Source organism: Bos mutus, chromosome 24, assembly GCF_027580195.1.
Source record: "Bos mutus isolate GX-2022 chromosome 24, NWIPB_WYAK_1.1, whole genome shotgun sequence".
In the NCBI taxonomy this organism is placed as follows: domain Eukaryota; kingdom Metazoa; phylum Chordata; class Mammalia; order Artiodactyla; family Bovidae; genus Bos; species Bos mutus.
The window spans coordinates 34264816-34288618 of NC_091640.1; the positions used below are offsets into that span (position 1 = coordinate 34264816).

The 23803-nt window shown below is 46.5% G+C and overlaps 1 protein-coding gene across 2 annotated transcripts in view; it reads right to left on the reverse strand.

Moving 5' to 3' along the window:
• GATA6 (GATA binding protein 6) overlaps positions 1-23245 on the reverse strand; it is a 32290-nt gene extending 9045 nt beyond the window's left edge. Inside the window, exons 1-6 of one of the 2 annotated variants that reach the window (XM_070361936.1) lie at positions 23013-23245; positions 20427-21592; positions 16056-16222; positions 12237-12362; positions 11089-11176; positions 10893-10996 (exon numbers count right to left, since the gene is read on the reverse strand). In XM_070361936.1, coding sequence (XP_070218037.1) covers positions 10893-10996; positions 11089-11176; positions 12237-12362; positions 16056-16222; positions 20427-21555 — 1614 coding nt within the window. In that variant the 5' untranslated portion in view covers positions 21556-21592; positions 23013-23245. Of the gene's footprint in view, positions 1-10892; positions 10997-11088; positions 11177-12236; positions 12363-16055; positions 16223-20426; positions 21593-22320; positions 22479-23012 lie in introns of those variants that run through there. The other variant, XM_070361937.1, reaches the window with a different exon arrangement.
• Positions 23246-23803: the final 558 nt, after the last annotated feature.

The following is a 23803-nucleotide window of genomic DNA, read 5'->3' on the forward strand; positions in this document are numbered from 1 at the left end:
CAAAAGAAGAAGAAGAAAGAAAAACTAAGTGTATGTTTCAGCAAAAGTAGAAATACCTTCAGATAAACCTTAACTTCCATGGTCATTTCAGTTTGGATGGAGGGAAGAGGGGCCAGACACAAAAGTGACCCAGCTGACGGTTGCGGAGGTAACACGAGGAAGCTACACAAACACGCACAGGTTCTGTCTCCACCAGGATGTGTGAAAGCCATCCATGGCGACAAAACCGCGAATTCTCCCACAACTGCTCAACAAAGCTCAAGAAGAGAGTGTCACGGTCACCTCAGCCGATGACCCAACTCAGTGTTTCACAGAAGAGTTTATTTCTTTGTCGTTTAGCAAACAAATTCCTTAATGAGAAGGGTTCATCAGCCACCCCCCTGAGCCCTCTTCCCCCTTCCGGGCCTGAACTGGCCGGGTTACATCCATAGGCTAGATGCTGCTATTTTTAAGGAGGAAAAGAATTCTTCTATAGACACACACTACTCTGGGCGAAGAAGCAAACTGTTTTACACATCCGTACACACAAACAGCAAGCATGTTGTGATGAAGGCGTGGCCCCAAGTTTACAAGGACCCTGGGTTTATCAGTAAGAGCCTGATATACTGAAAAAGTTCCTTCATTTTTTCCCCATAGCTTCCAGAATATGTTACGGAAAAATCCGAACTATCTTTTTGGCCAAACTTGTACAAATCTAAATTGCAGGGGAGAAAGGGTTTGTCCCACAACTTGAAGTCACTGGCCTCCTGAAGAAAAGGTTTATCTTCTGAAATGAACCAAAATGGATGACTTTAGTCAAATTCAATGGTAAAAGATCCAGTGGCAAGATAAAAAGCCTGGTGGATCAGGATCTTAACTTTTAAAAATTAGCTATAGGAGCTTGGATGAGCCCCCTGCTCTGGTCTATCTCCGCTAGACAAAATGGACAGCAGTCCATGCACCCAGCAATGTTGACAAGAAAGCATTATGGAAAAAAAAAAAAAAGTAAGCAAGCATTATGAAACTGCTAAGAATCACAACAAATGAAAAATCGTTGCTATCAGGGAAATAAAAGTATTTAAACACAGTTACTTTGTTAATATAATAGCTTTATGTCTCTAAATTCCCTCCATGAAGAAAGTAAAGATTTATGTCTAATGTCTTGGGAAGGAAAAAAAAAATGCCATGCAAATAAAGCACATCACTATCAATTTCCAAGGTCATATTTAAACAGTGCTAGTCTTCTTGAGCTTCAAAGCTGTCTGTAGGCATCTCCCACTTATGCTACACTCTATTCCTAAGGACCAGATGGTGGGAATTATTTTTCCCCTTTAGTAGAGGGAGGAAAACAGGGGCTTTACAAAACCTTGGCAGCTCACTATAGTCACACACAGAGCTGGAGCTAGCGCCTGGCTGCCTGACTATGTCCTTCCAGCTGTTAATCCGTGAACCCAGAGAATAAATTTCAGACCATACTCAGGCTCCACCATGAATCAGATGACTAAACATAATGAGAGCTTTCAATTACAAGTATTGTTTCCCTGGTGGTTCAGTAGCAAGGGATCCGCAAGCGATGCAGAAGAAGTAAGAGACGGGAGTTCAATCCCTGGGTCGGGAAGATTCCCTGGAGGAGGGCATAGCAATGTACTCCAGTTATGGATAGAGGAGCCTGACAGGCTACAGACCATGGGGTCGCAGAGTCGGACACGACTGAAGCGACTGAGCACTTGTTCACATGCTGTGTTTAACAGGATAAAAATATGATTCTGGAGCGTGTGCACCAGCTCTGCTAAAACCATGCCATGCTAACAGCTACCAAAAGGGGCCGTACACCAAGTAAATTATCATTTAAACATCGTCAAGTAATGACTTGGAATTGTTTACTCAAAAGCCTCCAAATATCTGTTATTTGTTCAAATCTTTCTTAAAATCTAGGGTGAATAAAATCATCTCTTTTCGCTTCAGCTCACAAAACGCTTGAGTACTTGCCCTGATGTGGTAGGTAGCCGAATCATGAATGATCGCCTGTGTCAAGACCTGTCTTTGGAGATGCTTTTTAAAATTATTCAAATTTCAGAGAAAATTAACAAATTGGTCTAAACACAGAGCTAACAGATTGTATTTAATTCATATCCATTAGATCTTCATATTGCTAGTAACTCTTTTGGCAGACACCCATGAAATGCATAATAAATTACTTTTTGTTCCAGTAAAGGAATTCATTTTCTTCGAAGATTCATTTAGCAATAACATTTCAGGGCACCCTAAGCCAGATTTCTTAAATTTGGCTGTGTTTTCCCGTAACATTATTTCATGTTTTGTGACAATTTTGTATATTCTTATAGAGGCAGAAGAAAAAAAAATCGCAGAGTATCTGTAATCTGCAAAGAAAAGTTGTGTTCTGAGATGAATCCATCTAACTTGAGGCCATAACAAAAAGGCGACACCCAACCCACACTATTCTTTACCTAGCATTCTAGCTTTCAGATTGTGACAATGAGTCACTTATTAAACAAACCACAGTCCTGTGATAAATTGGGTGGACACATAGGTTACAAACTATTTAAAGAAGGAAACAGCTTTACTGTTTCCTAACAGACATACAGACTCATTGGATATCAGTGTAGTAAGTGTATTTCTAACCACCATCCTCCTCAGGACACAAGCACACAAGAAAAAAAAAGAAAAAGAAAAAACGGGAAGTCTAGAAAAGGCCCTCAAATCAAAATGAAACTATGCAAACTCCACATGCTTCCACGTTCCTTGCCAGGGTGACGTGTGACTTTCTCAGTGAAGGCCAATGTGGTCAGACAGGAACGTGAGTGAGTTATTAGAAGGGGCTGTGAAAGAAGAAAAGAAAGGGAGCCTGGCACGTAAGGAGCGTGAAGATAAAATGCCAACAAAATATTTATGTTCATGGCTTGCAGCAAGTGGCGAGTGGTATATTAATAACTGCGATGATGGGCCGACTCCCTGGGAGCGGTGGGAGACGTCGGCTCCAGCCCCGGCTGCAAGGCGGGCTTGTCTTGTGACCTTATGGAGTCACTCCGGATCCTGGTTTACAAATGAGCCGCTCATAACACCTAAGTGCAACTCTCTCCCAGACCCTTGTGCGAGATTAATGCCTTTTTAACTCTTTTTATTCATTTAGAGAAAAAAAAAATATCTTGGACTATAAACTCTTGGGTGGGGGAAATGGACACTTGCCTCTTTAAGAAATGCTTTTTAATGATTTTATAAAAATTAAATTGAAGGCAATTTGCATATTCTGCAAGTTCCAACTCACTTGGCACTCGCTAAGCACAGGTTTAAATCCCACTTCAAAAGGATTTTGGTACCTCGATCTTGTATTTCATATTTTAAGGGAGACTTTTTACCATCATATTAAGCATGTCAACAACAGTAAACATGCTTACCTATTGTTTTTTTCCTATTACCCAGCTAACAAAGCCCTAGAAATGCAATGGGCTTTATTGATAAGTATATTTACAAGAAAATGTATACAATATAGCTTATATATTTGGTCATGAGCAAATCACTTCTATGGTGCTATTCTCCTAGCTGTACCATCAGCCAAAACTAACCAAAATTAATCATATTTCTTTAAGAAAATGCCATTTCTTCCCTCTAAAGATTTCAACAGTGCGTATACTATCACATATGAATTCAGTGTGCTGTAGTGGTAAAAACACTGACTCTGGATCTGCCAGGCCTGGATCCAATTCCAAGCCCGTCTCTTAATCTGATACATAACCTTGGACCTATTACTGAGTGTCACTCCCCAAAATAGAAAATAGAAAAAGATACCTCATTTGTACAGTGATAATTGGGAATAAAAAAGATACATAAACAACTGGAACATAAAAGGTACTTGGCAGAAGTTAGTCTCCTGCCTTCCTACATCCCACAATCTTACAAACGAGAAAGTACAAGAAACAGAGAAAACTCAAAGCAACCAGCATGATGATTAATCCACTAACACCCGATTCCTGAGTGCCCTAAAGGTGTGTGTGGAACATTCAATGTAAGAGTTAAGCAGGAACTTTGGCCCCCACTTCAGCAGCCTCTTAAATCTTCTCTTTCTGACACGTGAAGTCCTCTGAGTGAAAGCAACTCCAACTGTATGTAGGTCCTTCGTGAATGTTCCTTTCAGCTATCTAACCACTATAAAGATAATTAATAATAATAGAAGCTATAATTGTGTAACCAATCATTATGTCGGGTAAATCCAAAGTGATTCAACTACTCAGGGGAAAAGACAGTGGAATATAAAACTTACTAATAAAGAAAGAAGCTACGTGACTCAAGGGATGTTTTCCAGTTTTCATCATAGAATGCAAATATTAACATATAAAATAAAATCCATAAAAAGAATATAAAATATTAACTTGCCAAGTACCTAACCTTTCTTCAGAGGCCTTATAAAGACATCCAGACAGCCCAAGAAATGTCAGTCCCTAAATCACTACACCTCATCTACGAGCACTTAAGCACTTAACTCTTTCAAACCACTTCTAGCATGAGATTTAGCACCATGCAGCCCAGAGGTATTGCTTCTGACAAGGTCATTGCATAAAGCTGTTACCAAGGAGAGGCTGCAGAGAAGAGTCTCCCCAGGCAGACCGCCTCCCTGAGGTTACACGAGGCAGGAACTGAGATACCTATTCAGCACAGAGAAACTGACCAATGAGCAAGGCCCACCCAAAGGCAGAGAACCAGGCAGAGAGGAATCTGAGGTGCGATCCCTGTGTCTCAGTCTAAGGACGCCTGCCTCTCTCCCAGGAAGCCGTCTATCACCAACCACCAACCACAAAGTGAGGAAATGAATCCCTATCACCAACACGCCCTCCCTAATAGTCTCCATTCTGAAGGGTCACCTGGAACCATCTTGCCCCCAAGGAGTCCCTAGGGACCAAGAAACTAAACATTCTAAGTTCTAAGGTCAGGACACATCACAAATTTCGAGGAGGGAGTTTTCCTTTGTAACTGCGAGAGGAAAACCCTGCTTGTAAAATGTACAAAAAAGGATCATGCAAGCATTTGTTTACATCAATTATCAAAACACGCCCAGTTCAGGATGGTTTAATTGTCAGACTGTAACTACATGGTTGATGAGAAACCACAGCAAGTATTAGAGAAAGTCCACCATTTAGAAATGAATTTAGTATGGACCCTACCTAAGGCTTAATATGGACTTGAAAGCAGTTTGAAATATCTGCCTTCCACCTAATTGATCCATCTCATCTCCTGCTGTTGGCTTTTTACACCCTAAGCTCAGCCATACTGAATTCCTAAAACTGTGCCGTTGAAGAATCATAGCTACCCATGCTCTTCTTCTTCCTGGAGGCCTCGATCCCAATTTTTCCCCTACAAAAATCCTCCACAACTAATTCAGATTTCCTCTCCTCTGTGAAGCTGTTTCCAACCCTGTAGTCGGAATTCACGGCTCCCTACTTTTGACTTCTACTTCGTTGTTCATTTATAGCTTTTTCAAATCTCATCTGTCTGTACATACGTGCTCCCATCACTACCACCACATTATGAACAATTCAATGTCTGGAACCTTGTTTCACTACATGAAAAAACAGTGTCACCCCAGCACAATGTTCCTTCAATAGAACAAGGACTGCAAGCCAAGGGCTACTCAGATAGAGTTTGTGTTTATTTCAACATTATGTGTTCAATGATGACTTCAACATTATATTTGCACTATTAATATAAATTTAAGTAGGCTTTAACTTTTTAAAATAATCATCAACAGAACTACTTTCAGGCGGGCAAAATATGTTCAGTGATTTCTTATTCTCATTGTCTTATTGTTCATCTTCGCACCAAATTAATCCTCCCTGTCCCAAAGAAAATTGAGAAATACCCTTTATCTAGAAATTGGGGGATGAGTTATAAACATATGGCACAAGCATATGTATAATATATACACACACACACTTTATGTATGTGAGTACATATCCAAAGTATCTTCCAGTTTTATAAATTTTTAGTTACAAGTCCTAGAGGGATAGGAATCTACAGAGGCTACTTGTTAAATCTTATTTGGGAATTGCTGAAACAAAATGTTATCATATTTGTCTAATAACAATAACAACAAATACCATAAAAATACAACTCAAGAAATGGAATTCAGTGAAAGATTTAAATATTCCTATAATCTACAGAGAACACAAATGGCAAAGAAAATCTGATGTCTATTCAGGTCCACTAAAGACTCATTTTTCAGTAAATTTACAGATATAAGATTTTACACTGAATAAAAAAATTACTCTGGGGAAATTTAAGTTCCAAAGTCACAAAATTAATCAACGTATCAAAAATTAAGTTCAACACATTTCTCAACCCAAAGAATTCCATACAAGAAATTGATTCTAAAATTATGATCAACACAGAAAAAAATAAGGAAAAATAAGAAAAATGAAAGATAATATGGTCTAGTGAATAATAAGTGTTATATAAATGAAAGCAAATAAATCATTTATTGCAATCACTTTTCAAAAATTCTAAAAGGAACAAGACAGGGGTTATTTTACTACCAGGCTGCGCGGCGGCAGCAACAGGTTTTCCTGTTTTCATAAAGGAGACAAACTGCCCTCCCTCCACCTCCCAAACCACACCACATGGGCACAGCCTGCAACAGAGAAACTGAGTTCTAAGGGAGCCAGGTCAGCGAGCCGATGACCATGAGAAGGAATGAGACAGAAGTCCAGTTAAAACACAACGGAGCATCACTTCTCAGCCTTTTGGCTAAGATCAAGTGTAAAACACAAAGGAGCAACAGAAAGCTAAGACATGCCAAAAAGTCAACAGCACGAAGCTTCAGAGCAGCGCAAAAATGATTCTCCTGTCTCTCCCCCTAGAATATTCCGGTCCAGCCAGATCTGCTCAGGTACCAGGTCCTGAGAGGCCCACCGCTGAATGTGCCCACAGGCGGGGACCTTGGAACGTAAAGAAAGAAGTCCTCTAGGACTGCCTGCTGGTCATCTCCAGCAGCTGATTCCTCAGACGGGAATTAACACAATCAGTCTGATAGGTCTCTTCTCAAAGACCCGACTTCTCTGCTTTAACTCACAATCCTTAAGGAAGGCAGGAGAAGCAGGTATGTAGCCACTGACGTCTCTAAGTAGAGCACGTGACCCGTTGCCTTGTTCCATTAGGAACGTGCCTGTGATCACCCTTCGTTCTGGAGTTTGGCTGTCCCTATTAAACTAGGACTTCCCTGCAGGACTAATTTCCACCCCACCAGTCACAGGGGCCACTGGAGATCCACGGTGCGGACTCATCACCACAGGAGGTTTAAGGGTCAAGCCAAAGAAGGAACCCTGTGCTACAGACCAGATATACCTTTGCTACGGGGATATAGCAACATCCCCTTTACCCACAGCACTCACAAAATCCTATAAGCAGTCGGTCACAACAACAGCTGTCCTCCAACATCATAAACTGAGACCTAAGTGGGAACATGTCACATCTTTGTCAACACAACCGCCTTTCACAAATGCTTCTGCCAGGTGCTCACAGATAACACCTCCAGCAGACTCTTCATGGCACCTCCGCTGCCACAGTGGCCACGCGCACGCAGAACCGGTCAGCCCAGGAGGGTCAAGGCACCAACAAGGACACACCCTGGTGCTCATGGGGCACCACTGAGTCGGCTTCAGTTATCCTTGGAGGGGACACTTTCCATAAGGCGGCCAGCAGGTTGGCTTCTGCCAAGTAAGCCTGCGTCCGCTAACGGCCCCGTCAAGAGGGCACCAAGGACTCAGCCCAGTGTTCCCCGATGGGCTGGCCGTCGGGGAACACCCAGGAGCCCAGGTGCCAGCCCTGGCCGGGGAGGGACGGGTCCTTGGAGGGAGGAGGGGATGATGGGCCATCCTCTCTACACCCCCACCCCACCCCGACCCCCCGCCCCCGGCTCTGGGAAGAGCTGTCAGGACACATTTCTGAGGTCACCTGGGCTCGGAGAACTGCTCTGTCTGGGGCTCGCATGGCTGTCTCCCATGGAAGCTGCCCGGGCTCCAGGAGCGATGGGGACCTTATAGGGAACTGCTCTCCAACTCCCCCAGTCTCTAAAGTACTTTTTTTTTTTCTTTAATACTAAAATCCCTTTGCATCCTGACTGCTAGTGGGAAACTGAGCCTTCCTCTGACGGCACTGGCCAGCCAGCCACCCCCAGGAAGCCGAGATACCAAGGCTGCCTTGGGACCAGCCTCCGGATTCCCAAGGTCCCACTTCCAGGCATGCCCAGGCTAAATCCTGTCACCGCCTTTGCACAGTTCCTCCCCTGGAGGGCAAAATTGATTGGACTTGCAAAGAGTCAATTTTGAATTTTTACATCACAGAACCAGCACGTGAGCAAAACAGATTCCACTCACCACGTTTCTAAAGCCTATTGTAGGGCAAATATCTCTATTTCTGTGCCATTTACCATTCAAATTTAGCTTTTGCCTCACTAAGCTTGGACTGTAGCACTGACAAAAGTGAGCTGGAGCAGGCAGCAACCCATTTTTCAGCCAGTAGAGATAGACCACCGAGGCTGAAATCGTAGCTGGCCCCTCAATGATTTGGAAAATCAGAACACTGTTTTACCTCACGTAAGCCCCATAATTGTGGAGAAGGCAATGGCACCCCACTCCAGTACTCTTGCCTGGAAAATCCCATGGATGGAGGAGCCTGGTGGGCTGCAGTCCATGGGGTCGCTAAGAGTCGGACATGACTGAGCGACTTCACTTTCACTTCCCACTTTCATGCTTTGGAGAAGGAAATGGCAACCCACTCCAGTGTTCGTGCCTGGAGAATCCCAGGGACGGGGGAACCTGGTGGGCTGCCGTCTATGGGGTCGCACAGAGTCGGACAGGACTGAAGCTACTTAGCAGCAGCAGCAGTAGCAAGCCCCATAATTGGCTTCCATGGCAGTTTAGATGGTAAAGAATCTGCCTGCAATGCAGGAGACCTGGGTTTGACCCCTGGGTCAGGAAGATCCTCTGGAGAAAGGAATAGATACCCACTCCAGGATTCTTGCCTGGGAAATATCATGGGCAGAGGAGCCTGGCGGACTACAGTCTATGGGTCACAGAGTAGGACACGACTGAGTGACTAACACACTTTCAAGCTACGTAATTGCTTCTGAGGACTTAGGGCTTAATAAAGGAAATTTTAAAATAATATCGATCTTTTCATTTCCTTACAAGTAACTTCTATTTACCACTTTAGGCCCTTTAAGTTACACGTTAGCCTCTTGTAAGAAAAAAAAAAAGTCCTTCAGCAGCATTCACCTTTATGAAGGTTATAAAGGCAAGAATGTTCTTTAAGAACATGTGTCTGCAACAAATAACAACAGCAAAAGCTTTTTCCATTTTGAAACTCTGAACATGTTTCTTGTTCATTAAAGAACCTCCCTCCCCTATAAAAAGAGCTTGAATTGGAGGATAAAGAAAATATCAAATATAGTTTAAAGCAGTTTAAAAACAGATTACTTTAATGTTTAATTTTTGTTAGTTTAAGGCAGCAAAAATACCAGCTCCAAGGTTCCCAGTTCAAAGACACCTCGGGGGCAGTGGTTTCAATTTCACCTGCGGTGATTGTTCAAAAACACAAATTTCCAAGCCCCACCCCTAGAGACGCTGACTCAGAAAATCCAGGGTGGAGCCCAGGAATCTGTAGTATTTCAAAGTACCCCAAATAAAGCAAAAATCAACGGAAAAAAGAATTACTAAGTAGGGATTTTAATGCTAATATTTCATCCTAAACTAGTCTCAGTGTAATCCTCACCCGGGGCACTCCGGGAAAACCTACCGCCCCGGGCCCGCCTGCATCTCTGAGGGCCAGGGTGCGGCCAGGTCATTTTTAAAGGGCATTCCAGGTAAATCTGGGAAACCCTAGAGTGGGAAAGTGCTCTTCACTTGAGAAAAACTGAGTTTCAATCATGGCTTTACTGAAACTAAGTCTGAGATCTGCACCAAAACTCAGGCATCCTCGTAGGGGTGTGAATCTCTCACAAACCCAGTTGCTCACAGGCTGACCACAAGGCTGAAATAAGCCTGGGTACAATCAAGGAACATTATAAGAAGGCAAGGCTGCCCAGCCCAGCAGAGGACCAGCAGTTAGGTGAAGATCAGTGAATACAGCAGCATGTGGCTCATGGTGATGACGTTTTGCTTTGGGTAGATGATTTCCAAAAAAAAGAGAAAAAGGGAAAGAAGGAAGAGAAGAAGAGAACAGAAAAGGCTGGAGTCAATAAGATTTGTTGTTGTTTAGTTGCTCAGTTGACTCTTTTGCAATCCCATGGATTATAGCCCACCAGATTTCTCCGTCCCTGGGATTTTCCAGTCAGGAATATTGGAGTTGGTTGCCATTTCCTTCTCCAGGGGATCTTCCCAACCCAGGGATCAAACCTGCAGCTCCTGCGTCTATTGGCAGGCAGATTCTTTACCACTGAGCCACCAGGGAAGACGTTGATAAGATAAGCAAAAGCAATTTAAATGTCATGGGCATTGGGAAATATAAAACCATTGAGCTGTGCCTGATCTACACTAGAAATATATAGATATATAGATATACATACATATGTACGTATACACACACACACATATATAAACTCAGATAAAAACCTGGAAATAAAACAATTTAAAGCACTTCAAACCCAAACTTCTTGCTTTTACTTAGGTTAATTCAACCATAAAAAAATGATATAGATCTTAATTAAGAGGTTTGTAAAGTACTTAAGTTTGTCATTTTGTTGACATTTAAATGTAATTTCCTCTAAAAACTATTCTTAGGTATCAGCTAACTAAACTGAACTGTTGGTTTAGATTATTGTACTACCAGATAAGATAATATTGGAGATAATATACAGGAGAGCAACTCACTAGCTGAGAAAGAGTCTATGCTGTTTTAACACTTACCCCTGAGGCTGCCGGTTGTGTGGTGGGGGAAGTATTTTTGCTGCAGTCATCTGCGTTAGAAGAGGTGGAAGTTGGAGTCATGGGAACAGAATTATTGCTATTACCTGTAACGGTCAAAATTAACCTCATAAATATACATATACTCTACTAAGGCTGGCAAATATTTTACAGTCAAACAGCATTTTCTTATATTTACCAGAGCAAGCTTTTGACTTATTTATGTTCTTAGGTTTTCGTTTCCTGGTTTGAATTCCCTCTTTTTTCATAGCAAGCGGTCGAGGCACCTAAAAAATTTTTCACATAAGACATAAGTTTAATAAATATTATACTGCAGAAAAACCAAACTAACTAAAGACTGAATGTCAGTACTGAAAGCCCTCATTTAAAAGAACTTGGCATAAATTTCAATCCAATTTTTATACACACTTCATAGATTCCAGCTACACAAAGACTACACTTTCCCCATCAAATGCAAAGATTCCTCCAGAGGGGGGAAAAAATGGGGTAATTTGCCAGGTAGAATCTCTTCCCTCAACTTAATGTTTATTGTTTTAAACAACTTTTAATTACAGAGTGAAACCACCGAATTACATATTTTTATTTCAAAGAGATCGTGAATTCTTCTTTCTACATATACCAAGGTTATTTTTCTTTTTAAAGTTGGCATATTTTATAATATCTTGTGCTATGCTTAAAATGCAACATCTTTTTAACTAGAGCTATCCAATGTTATGACTCTTCTGTATAGATGTATTTGACTGCATTCACATTTTTAAGCTATAAACTAGTTAGTGTCCATTTCTAGTAGGTTCCATGCTTTCTTCTTTTTACGTGTACAGCTTTTTAAAATACACACACTACTATATACAAAATAGATAACAAAGAGATCTGCTGTATAGCACAGGGAACTATACTTAACATTCTTTAATAACTTAAGAGGGAAAAGAATCTGAAAAAGAATATACACACACATATGGATCACTGAATCACTTGCTGTACATCTGAAACATTATAAATCAACTAGACTTCAATTTTACAGTTTTTTTTTAAAAAGATTACTACCATCTTATCAGTTCTAAAATGCACATTTCCCACGTTTTTGTGTTTCTACAATCTGGATGTCTGGCTATGGATGTGTATAAGTTTAACTGGCATCATTTTTTGTTTCTTACCGGTATGATAATAGTTCTAGAATAATTAACAGACCCCTAGATTCACAAACGTGCGTATACAAAAATCAGATCCTTCACCTCCATGCCCTCTCCCCTGCTGAGTTTTTTAAGCTGAGACTGAGTACAAACGAGACACTGAAGGTGTATACACAGAGCAGAGTAGGTGGCGCACCCCATGGAGCTTCATGTAGAGTCCGCAGGCATTGCACACAGGCTCGCCCTCGGCGTTTCTGCGCCACAAAGTGGTGGTCGTGGTGTGACAGTTGGCGCAGGACAATCCAAGCCGCCGGGAGGAAGGCTAGAAAGCAGCACAAGAGAGTGGACAGACGTAAGTGCTTTTCACATATATGCTACACACGTCAACGTGTCGTGTCCCTGCCAGCAACAAGCATGTACCTGGTTATTATAAATAAGCAGTCCCCCTTGAGGGAAAAAAAAAACCCTTGAAGTGTAATTAGGTTGACCTTCCTGAACCAAAGTGTGCCCATCTAATACAGATCAATTGATCTGCCCCAGCTCATTAGCATAGATTAGAGCAGTCACAATACTGGCCAATGCCTGCGCTCACTGTTGTTGTCAGAGGTCTGAGTAAAGAAATGCAGTCATAAACTGCCTGCCAATGTGTTAAGTGGCTTTGGGGAGTCTCTGCCTCATCTGAAAACTCAGATAACCAGGTCTATTTCTCAGAATGTGCAGAGGAATAAACCAGAAACTGTAGAAAAGCCTATATATATTAATAGAAATGAATTTTGGAAGATGCACCAAAAAATTTTGTAAAGAAACATATTTTAATACATCTCATTAATTATCATCATGATCATCTATTGCCTGAATTTTCTGTATTATCCATTCTCCAAAGGACAAGCGAATTCTACAACACTGTGTTAGTGCCGGCCTTGTCTTGGCGGTGCTGCTATATTTGATTTACCCTGTCGGTATAGAACTTTTCCTCACGTGGTGGCGGTGCTTTAGTCAATAAAATCGTGTCAACCTCTTGCAACCCCATGGACCGTAGCCTGCCAGGCTCTTCTGTCCTTGGGATTCTCTAGGTAAGAATACTGGAGTGGGCTGCCTTTTCTTTCTCAGTACAAAGGGTTAAATTTGTCAGAAAAGGTCAACTGTCTGTCACTCTGATTTCTATGTTTCCTTTATACCCATAACATCCTTATGTGGAGTTTATCTCCTCTAAACTATTATGTGTGAATTATAAAGAGGGGCTTTTTAAGCTAGTCTAAGTTCTTACCTAGAATGACAAAAATCTAAGTTTGCTTTTCGATTACCTAGATAGGCAACTTAAAAAATGTGCTATGACTTCAGTTAAAAAAAAAAAACCTATGGGGAAAATCCAGGGACCAAAACAAGTTGAAAGATATAGAATTAGGGAAGTTGGCTGTGATGATTAATTTAAGAAAAGTTATAAAGAATAGACGACAAAAACACAGATTGAGCATGCACTGACTATTCAGATTAAAAGACAGAGATTTTCAAAATCTTTGTTGGCAAAGTCAAAAGCTAAAAATTGAATTTTGTTTTTACAACTCACGTCCTGTTGTTATTGCTACAGCATACTCTTTACAGACAAGTTGTAAAACCAAAGAGACACTGGGAAGCCTCTTAGCACTGCCACATTTTTAAGAAGTCGGTGCTAAGAAAGAATCACTTTGACTTTGGTGGAAACAAGTATGTTTGGCTGACAGAACTATTTGGGAACTTGCTTTGTTAAAATGATGAAAACATGAACTCTTACACCTCAGGGCTGCTGCTTCTTTTTTTTTTCTTTATCCGTAAAAGAGAATAATTTCCCAGAAGAGCAATCCTTTCTCTCTTCATAAATATGAAATAAGTAAATTAGGGACAGGAAAGTTCATTTTATAAACAGGTCATTTATGATAGTTTGCAGTGGAATTTGGAGCCAATGTGAGGCAAACTTGTTATCAGAATTTGCCATTATAACAAAGAACTTTATGACTGTCAACTGCAGATCATAAGTGAAGCCAGTCCCCATGAACATGTGAAATAAAGGTGAGCAGGTTATAAAAGTTTCTTGTAACAAGCGATCTCAGTTATATTCATCACTAACAAGGAATTCAGGTTACACCATAAATCTTATTTTGCAATGTATTACAAGTTCAAATTCACTGTGATTGGTCCTGTACTGCTAGCTAAACAAACTTGGGTTCAACATTCTATGTCTGAGAACTAACTAGACCCAGCAAAACCATAAATAAGAAGCCCACAGGAGAACTAATTGATAGACACACCCTTCAATTGGTATCATTTATAACCCATTTACAAAGCACATTGTCGGACCTTGGTCACTGCCAAGACACCTGCCATACAGAAGGAAAACTAATAGATTCAGAGATGTTAAAAGTGGGTTTTGTGTTTCCTGTTAACAGTTATTTTTACTGGTAAGTGCACAAAACTAAGGCCACTCTCTAAATATGGATGTTAACAGATCAAATTTAAAATGCCACTAGAAACGAAATGGCTAGTATTCTGCCAGCGTTTTGCTAAATCTTGAGAAAATGTTGCCTTTCCGGGCTCAATCAGGACTCTGTTCAATGTGCCTTTCCAAAAAAATAATCATCTCTTTCATTGTGCATACATTGGCTAATGCATGAAGACAAGGAACTTCCTTGGAATATTTACCAGCAGTACTTTTAAAATACGATGCATGTAAGAAAAATGAAAAAACACAGGGAGTCAGGCACAGAAGTTAAGGATGCCCTTTGAAGCAAAGTCTAAGCTGCGGGTGACTAACAAGTTTAAGGCACATACACTCATTAAATTAACCTCGGCCACTTTATTTTAAATGCATTAAAAACAAAACAACCATAAAACTAATTGCTTCTCTTTAAGGTGGCAGACTCACATTGTGATGCAATTTCACTCTAATCTATTTAACACAAACAACATGTGTAGCATTTGTTCCTGCTAATTAGAGTATAACAATTAAATAAATTACTTGGATACTTAAGATGTCTGGCATCTAACTGTAAAATATTTTACTTTAAAAGGTATTAGAGTATGAGTACTTGGCTAAACAAATGTTAGCCTTACAGTGGGGCGTGTGAAAGCTTTCATTTATTTTCTCTAATCACAACAGCAGTAAATACCCTTTCCTTCTTAAAAACACAGGGGACAATAAGAGATTAATCCCTGAAGAAAATCAGAATTCCCACACTTTAAATCATAGTGAAATGTGTTGGGATGGTGAAAATCTTCTACTTGAGAAAAATGTGCAGACTGCATTTTTCCCCTCAAGTTCTATGAACAGTAGTTCTCTGAACAGCCAGATTTCAAAATAACAAAAGTTAGAGTAAATAAATTTTTCACTAGACTCAAGGACAATCCAAAGGACGGATGGAATTTGGAGCTAAAACTAATCTGAAGAGGTGGACGGGGCCCGGAGGTGGAAACGACAGAGTCAAAGGGATTCAAGTCGAGCCTTGGGGACAAGAGGGCGGTGGGTTCCATTTTAACATACATTTTACGGGATGTTACAGAGGAGCTAGATCTCCTCAAGAATCGACTCCAAACCAAAGAGTCCACAGTGAAAAGAAACCTTCACTTGATCTGGGGCTGTAAGTCTGTTTCTCTCCCTGGAGGTTACTAACATTACTCATTCCTTGGATCTCCTTCCAAAATTATTTCAGTGCATTTGCAAGTACATCTAGAGATGTGTAAAGATAGGGGGTTGGTACTTTTTAAAAAAAGACAGTAGCACACCACATCTTCCTTTTTTTTTTTTCCTATTTAAGGATGTCACTCTGTGTGAATTTGAGCAGAGGGCTGCCTTCATTCCCCTTTGGCTAGTTTCGGGGACGATCTGCCCCAGTGGGCGCTAAAACTACCCGGGACCCCCATTTCGGGTCCGCTGTAGGCGCGCGGGCACAGGTGCGGGCCGGGTCGGGCGGGGACACCCGGGCCCCGCGGGCAGCGCGCGGCTCCGGGCCGGGCCGCGGGGGAAGGCGGCGCCCGCACTCACCACGCGCTTCTGCGGCTTGATGAGGGGCCGGCTGAGGCCGTTCATCTTGCTGTAGAGACCGCAGGCGTTGCAAAGGTAGTGGCCGGTGCCGTCGCGCCGCCAGAGCGGCGTCTGGATGGAGCCGCAGTTCACGCACTCGCGGCTCTCGGGCAGGTCCTCCAGCAGGTCTGCGGGACGAGAGGCCGGTGAGGTCCCACCGCGCGCGCGCTCGCCCGCCCGACCCCGCGAACCCTATAAACCCGCACCCAGAGTCCCCCGAGCCCGCTCCCGCGCCTTTCTGCTCGGCGGCCCGGCCGGGAGCCGGCTGTTGATGTCACCGCGACCGCTCTGTTGACCCATTATTTGTCCAATACTTCTGCACCCCTGGGCGCGCCCCGTGCAAAGCCCTGCAAAGTCCGGTGACAGAGCTAGAAACCCGGCCCGGATCATCCGCCTTCCGTCTCCCCAAGGACCTCGGAATTGAGATGAGCCTTGGGGTGGTCGGTGTGGGCCCCCTGACCTCTCCTTTCCCGCTGTTCCCAAGCTTTTCAAAACTGAAATCCATCATAATTACAATACACCACTTGCCAAAACCCGAGTAAGCTTTGCAGTATTAACAGTGATCGTTCACCCCAGGCCCCACCCGCAAATATCCCCGCAAATACCCCGGGACATAACAAGGCTGTCTTCTTTTATCTCAAGTAATTTTTTGAAAGTATTTGCTATGGCTACCACCACTCTTCCTTTTCCTCCATAAAGAATAGACAACTGAAATTAGAAATATTGTTCTTGAGCACTTTTACCAATTAATTAATAATGACTCCTGGGGGGAAAACGCAGTAAGAAATTAGTAAGAACAGAGATGAATGTTAGTTTAATTTTCATGTCACAAAAACCAAACACTAAAATATTATGATTTTAAAATGGGTCTAATTGCTACAATCTACAAAATTTCTACAAATGGTCGATACTGAATGGATTCAGAAAATTACCAGCACTATTCCAGTGCTAAATCAGTTTTTCCTACTTTCCTACACTAAAATTTCAACTTATGTCATCTATTTAAATTAGTATTTGTCATTTTACTGTTTGCTTAGTTTTCCAAAGTTCATAATTAACCTAAACCTGCTAACTTAAAAAAAAAAAAAGCCTTTAGAGTAAATGATTTTAACATTTATTACTTTCCCTTAAATCAGCTAAATATGAACAATTAACTAAAGTGAGATGGGTACTTATCAAGTACTTTTGAAAATATTTCCTTTAAAGTAACTGTTTAGAGTTATTTATATTACACAAAATTTAAATGTTACAATTTGGCTTTCTTCAAGGGGCATTTTGAATCAAATTTTAAAGTAAATAAACATGACACTTTAGAATTTATTTGAAGACTGTGTTAGCAAAACTTTCTATTCTTTCTCTTTCTATTTGTCAGTGGTTGGTTTATAGCTTGTGTCTACCATCAGCTTTTGTAAAGATATTTCAGTCTGATTTGGATACACAAAAATCTTTAATTCAATTAATATTATTTTCCCTGCAAAACAAGTTTCCTTCCTCCTCAAGAAATAAATTTAAAAGAAACTAGCACCCCCATAACCCCAGTTCAAAGTTGTCATGGGGATACTGCAACTTAGAACACATCACAGAGATTTATTCTTCTCCGCCCTAAAAGCCACTATTGACTACGGTAATCAGTAAAATGCTCAGGACTTCAAGGACACTGAAGTTAAACAAGGTATTTGTCTTTGTTGTTGACTTTAAAATGTTACCTATCAGAGCCCCTCTCCATGGAGAAGTGGGGCATTCCCTGGAGAACCCAGCCCCATGCCTGGCCTCCTCGCAGGCTGGGAACAATAAAGAAACTCCCAATAGAAGACTGTGAGCGCCCCAGGTAAATCTCTTTGGTCGGCTGAAAACCTAGAGACAAAATGTAAAGCCCTGCTTGGATAAATAAAATTTAGGAAGTTTACCTATTTTTAAGTAAGTAAAATCTACAGCTCCCATTCCCTCCATACTTTTCCCGCTCCTTGTTGGGTAGCTTCGATTTTATAAGCAAAATGCGACTTTTTATAAAGCACAAAATCCAACTGTGCTGGAAGCTCTCTCACCAACAGGCCCCCAATAGGCCCCCTATTCATCCTAACTTGTCTGCTTTGGGTGCCCCGGGGAGTGACAGACTCTGAGGAGAAGGGTGAAGTCATCCCCAGACTGAGAATGGAACCCAATTCAGCAGCAGCTTGGAACAGCACTGGCCTCTGGGGACAGAGCTCACCCCCAGCCTCCCCACCACACACCCACCAGCACCAGGGAGAGGTGGACACACCAGGTTCCCAGAGCACCCAACCACACCCCTGCCTTCGCACTGAGCCCTGCCATCCACTCAAATCAGTTAAAAGAATGCCTCCATTTTTTTTTTTTTTTTTTTTAATCAGAGTGGAGAAGCAGAGAATAAGGAACCTGGGAGGAGAGGGGCTGGGGGTCAAGGTCTCTCTAGCAGGGGAATACCTGTGGGGACAAGCAAAATTAGGGTCATTCGTCTCCCCAGCTCCCAGACTGGCTTATTCTCAGCAGCTTCCTGCCTTCTTAAAATACTCTTTACACAAAAGTTAGGTGTTCCTAAGCCCCTCTCCTTTAAACACACACACACACACACTCTGAATCTATACAAGACTTTTCTAACTTTGCAGCATTTACCCAGAAAGCAAAAAAAAAACAGTGAAAGGATAAACTACGTTTAAAATGAAATAACTTATAACTTGTCTGTAACTGCACCCAACCCCTCTAAAAGGGTTTTCTTCACAGAACCAGTTTAAACATCCCAAGACTCCCATACTGCCTTCTGGACTGCTGCTCTTCCTCTGTCTCGTGAAATGCTGAAATGGGGCAAAGGGAAATGGAGGTCAGGTAAGGTGTGTCAGGCCGGCAGAACTGCCCCCAACCCAATTCACACAACCTTTCGGATTCCCTGCTGGATTCCTGACTTGACAAGCGCCTCACACCCCAACCACCACCTCCTCCCCATCCTTTGAAGATTCGTCTCCCAGTCTCTCTGCTCCCAGGAGCCAGACATGGGTCCCCATGCAGCAGCAAGGGTGACCTGGCTCTGTTCTCTGCGGTCTCCAAACCTGAACGGGGCCCCTCCCCACCCCCACTCTACTCCCAGACCCACAGACTTTAAGGATTTTCGGCCCAATGTTACTGAGAGAGGGAGATTCAAGTCAGATCCTTCACCTTCAGGCCACTGGCATTCCCAGATTGTCCCTGAGCACAAGACTGGCTGTGCCTCACTTGACCCTCACTAACTAGGACCCCTAAAAGTCCTAAATGAGGAGCCCAGCCCTGGGGAGTGCGAATCCCAGGTGGGATAACTTAGGCTGAAAGGCCTCCTTGTCTTTGCCACCTTCTGACACCCACAACACCCCTTTAAAGAAGCAATGGGCCAAAAGTTTTTTGTTTTGTTTTGTTTTTTTTTTGGTCTTAGGAAACTGTCAAGTTATATCAAACGCGTGAAATACAAAGACAGACCCCTGAAAGCACGAAGAAGGATCCAGAACCCTGCGGCTCAGGAAAGAAGCCAAAACCCCTCCGTCGGGCCAGACAACAGTTCACACCCTCCCAGCTTGAGCAGGACAAACGCTCTTCAAGAGCGCGCATTTGCAGGAATTTTGACAACTCTTCCCAGCTCACCCCAAACTGCCCCCAGACACTGGAATGGAAAGCATGAGTGGGATTGGAAACTGAAAAATTACTGGCGTGCACTCTGGCGGAGGAATAGGTGTGGGTGCTGGGGTACCCCTGGTCCAGCCTGGGGGTGGGGCGCAGACGGGAGCAGCAGCCGCAGACACCCCGCCTGCTGATGCCAAGCGAAAGGGCCCTTCCACCAGCTTTCCCTCGGGACAGTCACGAGGCTGACCTCTCTGCCTTCCCTCCCAACGAGTCGCAGGGAGATGCCAACGAGGTCCTTTTCCACCGTGGGGCTCTTTTAATAAAAACACTCTCCTTGAGAAAAACACACTCAACTCTCGATCTTTGGAGAGCTGAATTGCGTACGACTGTATCTGAGGAGAGGGTGATTGCCACGCTCAGCACTCGCCTAAAATCACCCTCCCAAATGGGAGTCCCACGCCTCCACCGGGAAAACTGAGGTCTGCGACCAGGCTCAGGCCCTGCCAGGTCCCTCCTGGGCTCACTTTCCCCAACGGCCCACTGCAGTCCCTGGACTGAGGCGTACCGGCGCATCTAGTCTCTCTCGTGCAAAGAAGCCCATCGCAACGCGGCCAGACTCCGGGCATCCACACCAGGAGAGCCCCGGAAACAGGGCCCAGTTCAAAACGCTGTTCCACACCCGCCTCGCGCCCTCCAACCCGCACGCCACGGCGCGACCCTGCCCCTTACCTGTGCCGGGGCCGCGCGGCACCGGGAGCGGGGCTCCGGCGCGGCTCTGCAGGCTGTGCAGCACCGGGGTCTCGAAGGGTCCGGCGGGCCAGGCGGGCGTCAGCGGGGCCCCCACGTAGGGCGAGTAGGCGCTCGGGTGGTGGTGGTGATGGTGGTGGTACGTCCCGTTCAGCGGCCGCGCGGCCGACAGCGAGCCATACTGGTGCTCGCGGCCGCCCATAGCCGCTAGGCCGCTGCCGCCCCCGCTCACGCCGCCCGCGGCCCCACCGCCGGCCGCCGCGTAGCCCCCGGGGTCCCGGGCCGCGCCGTTGGCCATGGGCGGACTGGGAGAGTAGGGGAAGCGCGCCGAGACGTGCGCCGCGGCCGAGCCGGCGCTGCCGGGCCCCGCCGCCCCTCCGGCCGCCGCGCCGCCTCCGCTGCCATACGGGGGACTATCGGCCGAGGCCTGGGGCCAGCCGGGGTGCGCGCCCGCGCCCCCCGCGTGATTGGCGGGCCCGCCGCCCGCGCCTTGTAGGTACGGCAGGCCGGGCAGCATGGAGCTCACGCGCGTGGTGGGGACGTAGACCGGGGAGCTCGCGGCGGCCGCGGCTGCAGCGGCTGCAGCCGCCGAGTGCACGAAGCCGCCGGGCGAGCCGTCGTAAGCTGCAGGCCCCTGGCTGGAGAGGGCGGCGAGGGTCTGGTACATCTCCTCCGGCTGCTCGGGCGCGAAAGGGCTCAGCTTGGCGCCGCGGCTGGACCACAGCAGCTTGCTGGCGGTCGCCGCTTGGTCGAGGTCAGCGAAGAGCAGTAGGTCCTCCCAGCTCGACAGGGCGCCCGCGGGGCCCGAGATCCCCGGCGCCGAAGGTCCGTGGGGAGCCCCGAAGGGATGCGAGGCGTAGGGACTGAGCAGCAGCGAGCGGGCCGTGGGTCCCGCCGCCGCCTCCGTGTCGAGCTGCGGCGTCCTGCAGTTGCTGGCGCCGCCGGGGCCGCGCTCCCCACCCCGAGAGCAGCAGGAGGAAGAAGAGGAGGAGATGGGGGAAGGCGGCGTGGAGGGCTCCCGCGCTGGAAAGGCTCCGGAGTCGCTGGCGTTCGCAGGGGGCGCGGCCCCAAGGCGCTTCGGCAGGCACCAGCCGCCGTCAGTCAAGGCCATCCACGGTCCGGCGCCGCTGCAAGCTGACTTTTAGCTCCTGAGACAAGATGGGGAGGGAGACAGGGTCGAGAAGAGAAAATTTTAAAAGGACTTATCAAAGCGCGGGCTGCACCGCGTCTCACCTCCACTCTTCTCTCCAGCTAATGAAATTCCTCAAAAATCCCGTTTTCAGCCCCGGGTTCCAGGGGTGGGGAAGGAGCATGGAGCCTGCGCAGCCGCCGCAGGGTCCTCCCAGGGCCAGGATACCCGCTCCTCCTCACGCGCAAGGCTTGGATCCCCTCTAGCTCCCTTCCCACCCCCGACGCAGCATCCTTCATCCTCGCGCGCCAGATTCCAGGGGTGACTGGGAGACTGGCCGAGGTTTTCCTTCCGCCCCAAAGTGGCTCCCTCCCGGCCAATGGCACACAAAGGAACTTTTTAAGGAGCCATGCGCGTCTGCGCTGCCTTATCCTGCCTCCGTACCGCGGTCGCTCGCCCGAAATGCCTCGGGGTGAGGGCTGCCCGCGTGAAAATCATTAGCGTAGGGAAGGCAACCTGTCCCCTGAAAACGAAACCGCCGCGTTCTCCTACTCGGGCTTTCCCAGAGCTTCCTGGACTGAGCTGACGAGACAGAACGCGAGCCCCGGAGTGAAATTCAACCCAGACTTGGGAAGGTGGGGCGCCAGGGCGGAGACCGGAGTCTCAGACCTTCGGGACACGCAGGCTGTGCGGGATGTCCGCAGGGCCGGAATCTCCTGCCCACCCCACGTCCCCGGCGCCACGCACCTTAGGTACCGCTCGCCTATGCAGCCGCCAGTGCGTGCGCTCACGCCGGCTGGCCCACGCCAGCCAGGCCACCCCGGCCCACCCCGCGGTCATCCCCAGCCACGGAAAGGCCAGACCGTTCCACAATCGGACGTCGCGGGGTGGAGCGGAGTGCAGAGAAAAGGAGGGGGAAATGCAAGGGGGTGGGGTGGGGTGGGGGGACGTGAGACCGCCCCGGAGCCGAGGCCACCCCAAACGGGAGAGCAGGAAGAATGACAGGGAGACTGGGAGGGGGTGGAGGAGGGAGGAGGTGAACGCAGCCGGACTGGCCTTCTCGGGGCCGCTTCCTCAAATCGCTTCGGCTCATCGGAGATAACCATACTAAAATTAATACCCACACACAGACCCGGGGTAGATAGCAAGAAAGAATTCTCTGCCTGCCTGACTGCCGGCTCCCGCCCCTTTGCGCCAAGATAACTCTGAGATAAGGCTGAGCGCAGATAAGCGCTTCGGGGAGAGGAAAAGACACCAGAAGTTGGTCCGCGGTGTCCCGGGAACCTGGGAGCCTGCCGGGAATGGAGAAGGTAGACACCCCCGGAGCCGATCGCGGCCCGCAGAGGGCCGGAGAGCCGAGGCCGAGGGGCCTGCGACTAGGGAGGGGAGGTGCAGAGGAGGAAAGAAGGGAGTTGGGGCAAGAGAAGAAGCAGCCGAACCTCGGGTGGGCGCTGCGCATGGAGAACAGCCGTGGCGGAGGGTGCTCCCGAGCGCGGAGAGAGGCCGAGGGCGCCGGCAGGAGAGCGCGAGTCCGGGGTCTGCGCGGTGCCGCTGGTGAATAAAAAGGAGAGAGGAGGCGCCTCTTACTGCTCTGCCGGAAAACTGCAGCCTGCGCTCCTGATTGGACTCACCGAGCCCTAAACAAACAGCGCTCGCCGAAGGGTGCCAGGCTGTGGGTCGGAACTGCGTTCTGCGAGCAGCTGGGCGCTGGAGGTGAAGAGGAGGAGGAGGGAGAGAGGGGAGGAGAGAAAAGAGGGTGGGGAGGGGACGCCGAGCGGCGGGGGGAGGGGATCGCGCCGCCCCGGCAGACAATGAGCCCCGCGCAGCCTGCGGGTGTGGGCTGAGCCGAGAGCGCCGTCCTGGGAGCAGGAGGCCAGTCCATCCAGGGGGCGCCGATCCCCGGGACGCCGGGGGAGGGGCGGAGGTGGCAGAACGCCTGATCTGGCTGGCGACCCACACCCATTCCTCCGCCCTCCGTTACACGCGCTCTCAAGGGGGCGGGTTGGGGGGAGGGGAGGGCGATGGCGCGGGAGGAGTTGACCACGCACAACCCCACGCAGCCACCACAGCCGGAGCGACGCTCCAGCTCCGGGGTCAGCGCTCCCCCCGAATAAGGGGGGGACCGTGCTTTCCTCCGTCGGCCTTCCCCTCTCCTCTCGACCCAGTAAATGAACTTTTTTGCTCCACAGTTGTGTGTGACCGACCTTAAACTCTCCCGATCTCTTCTCGA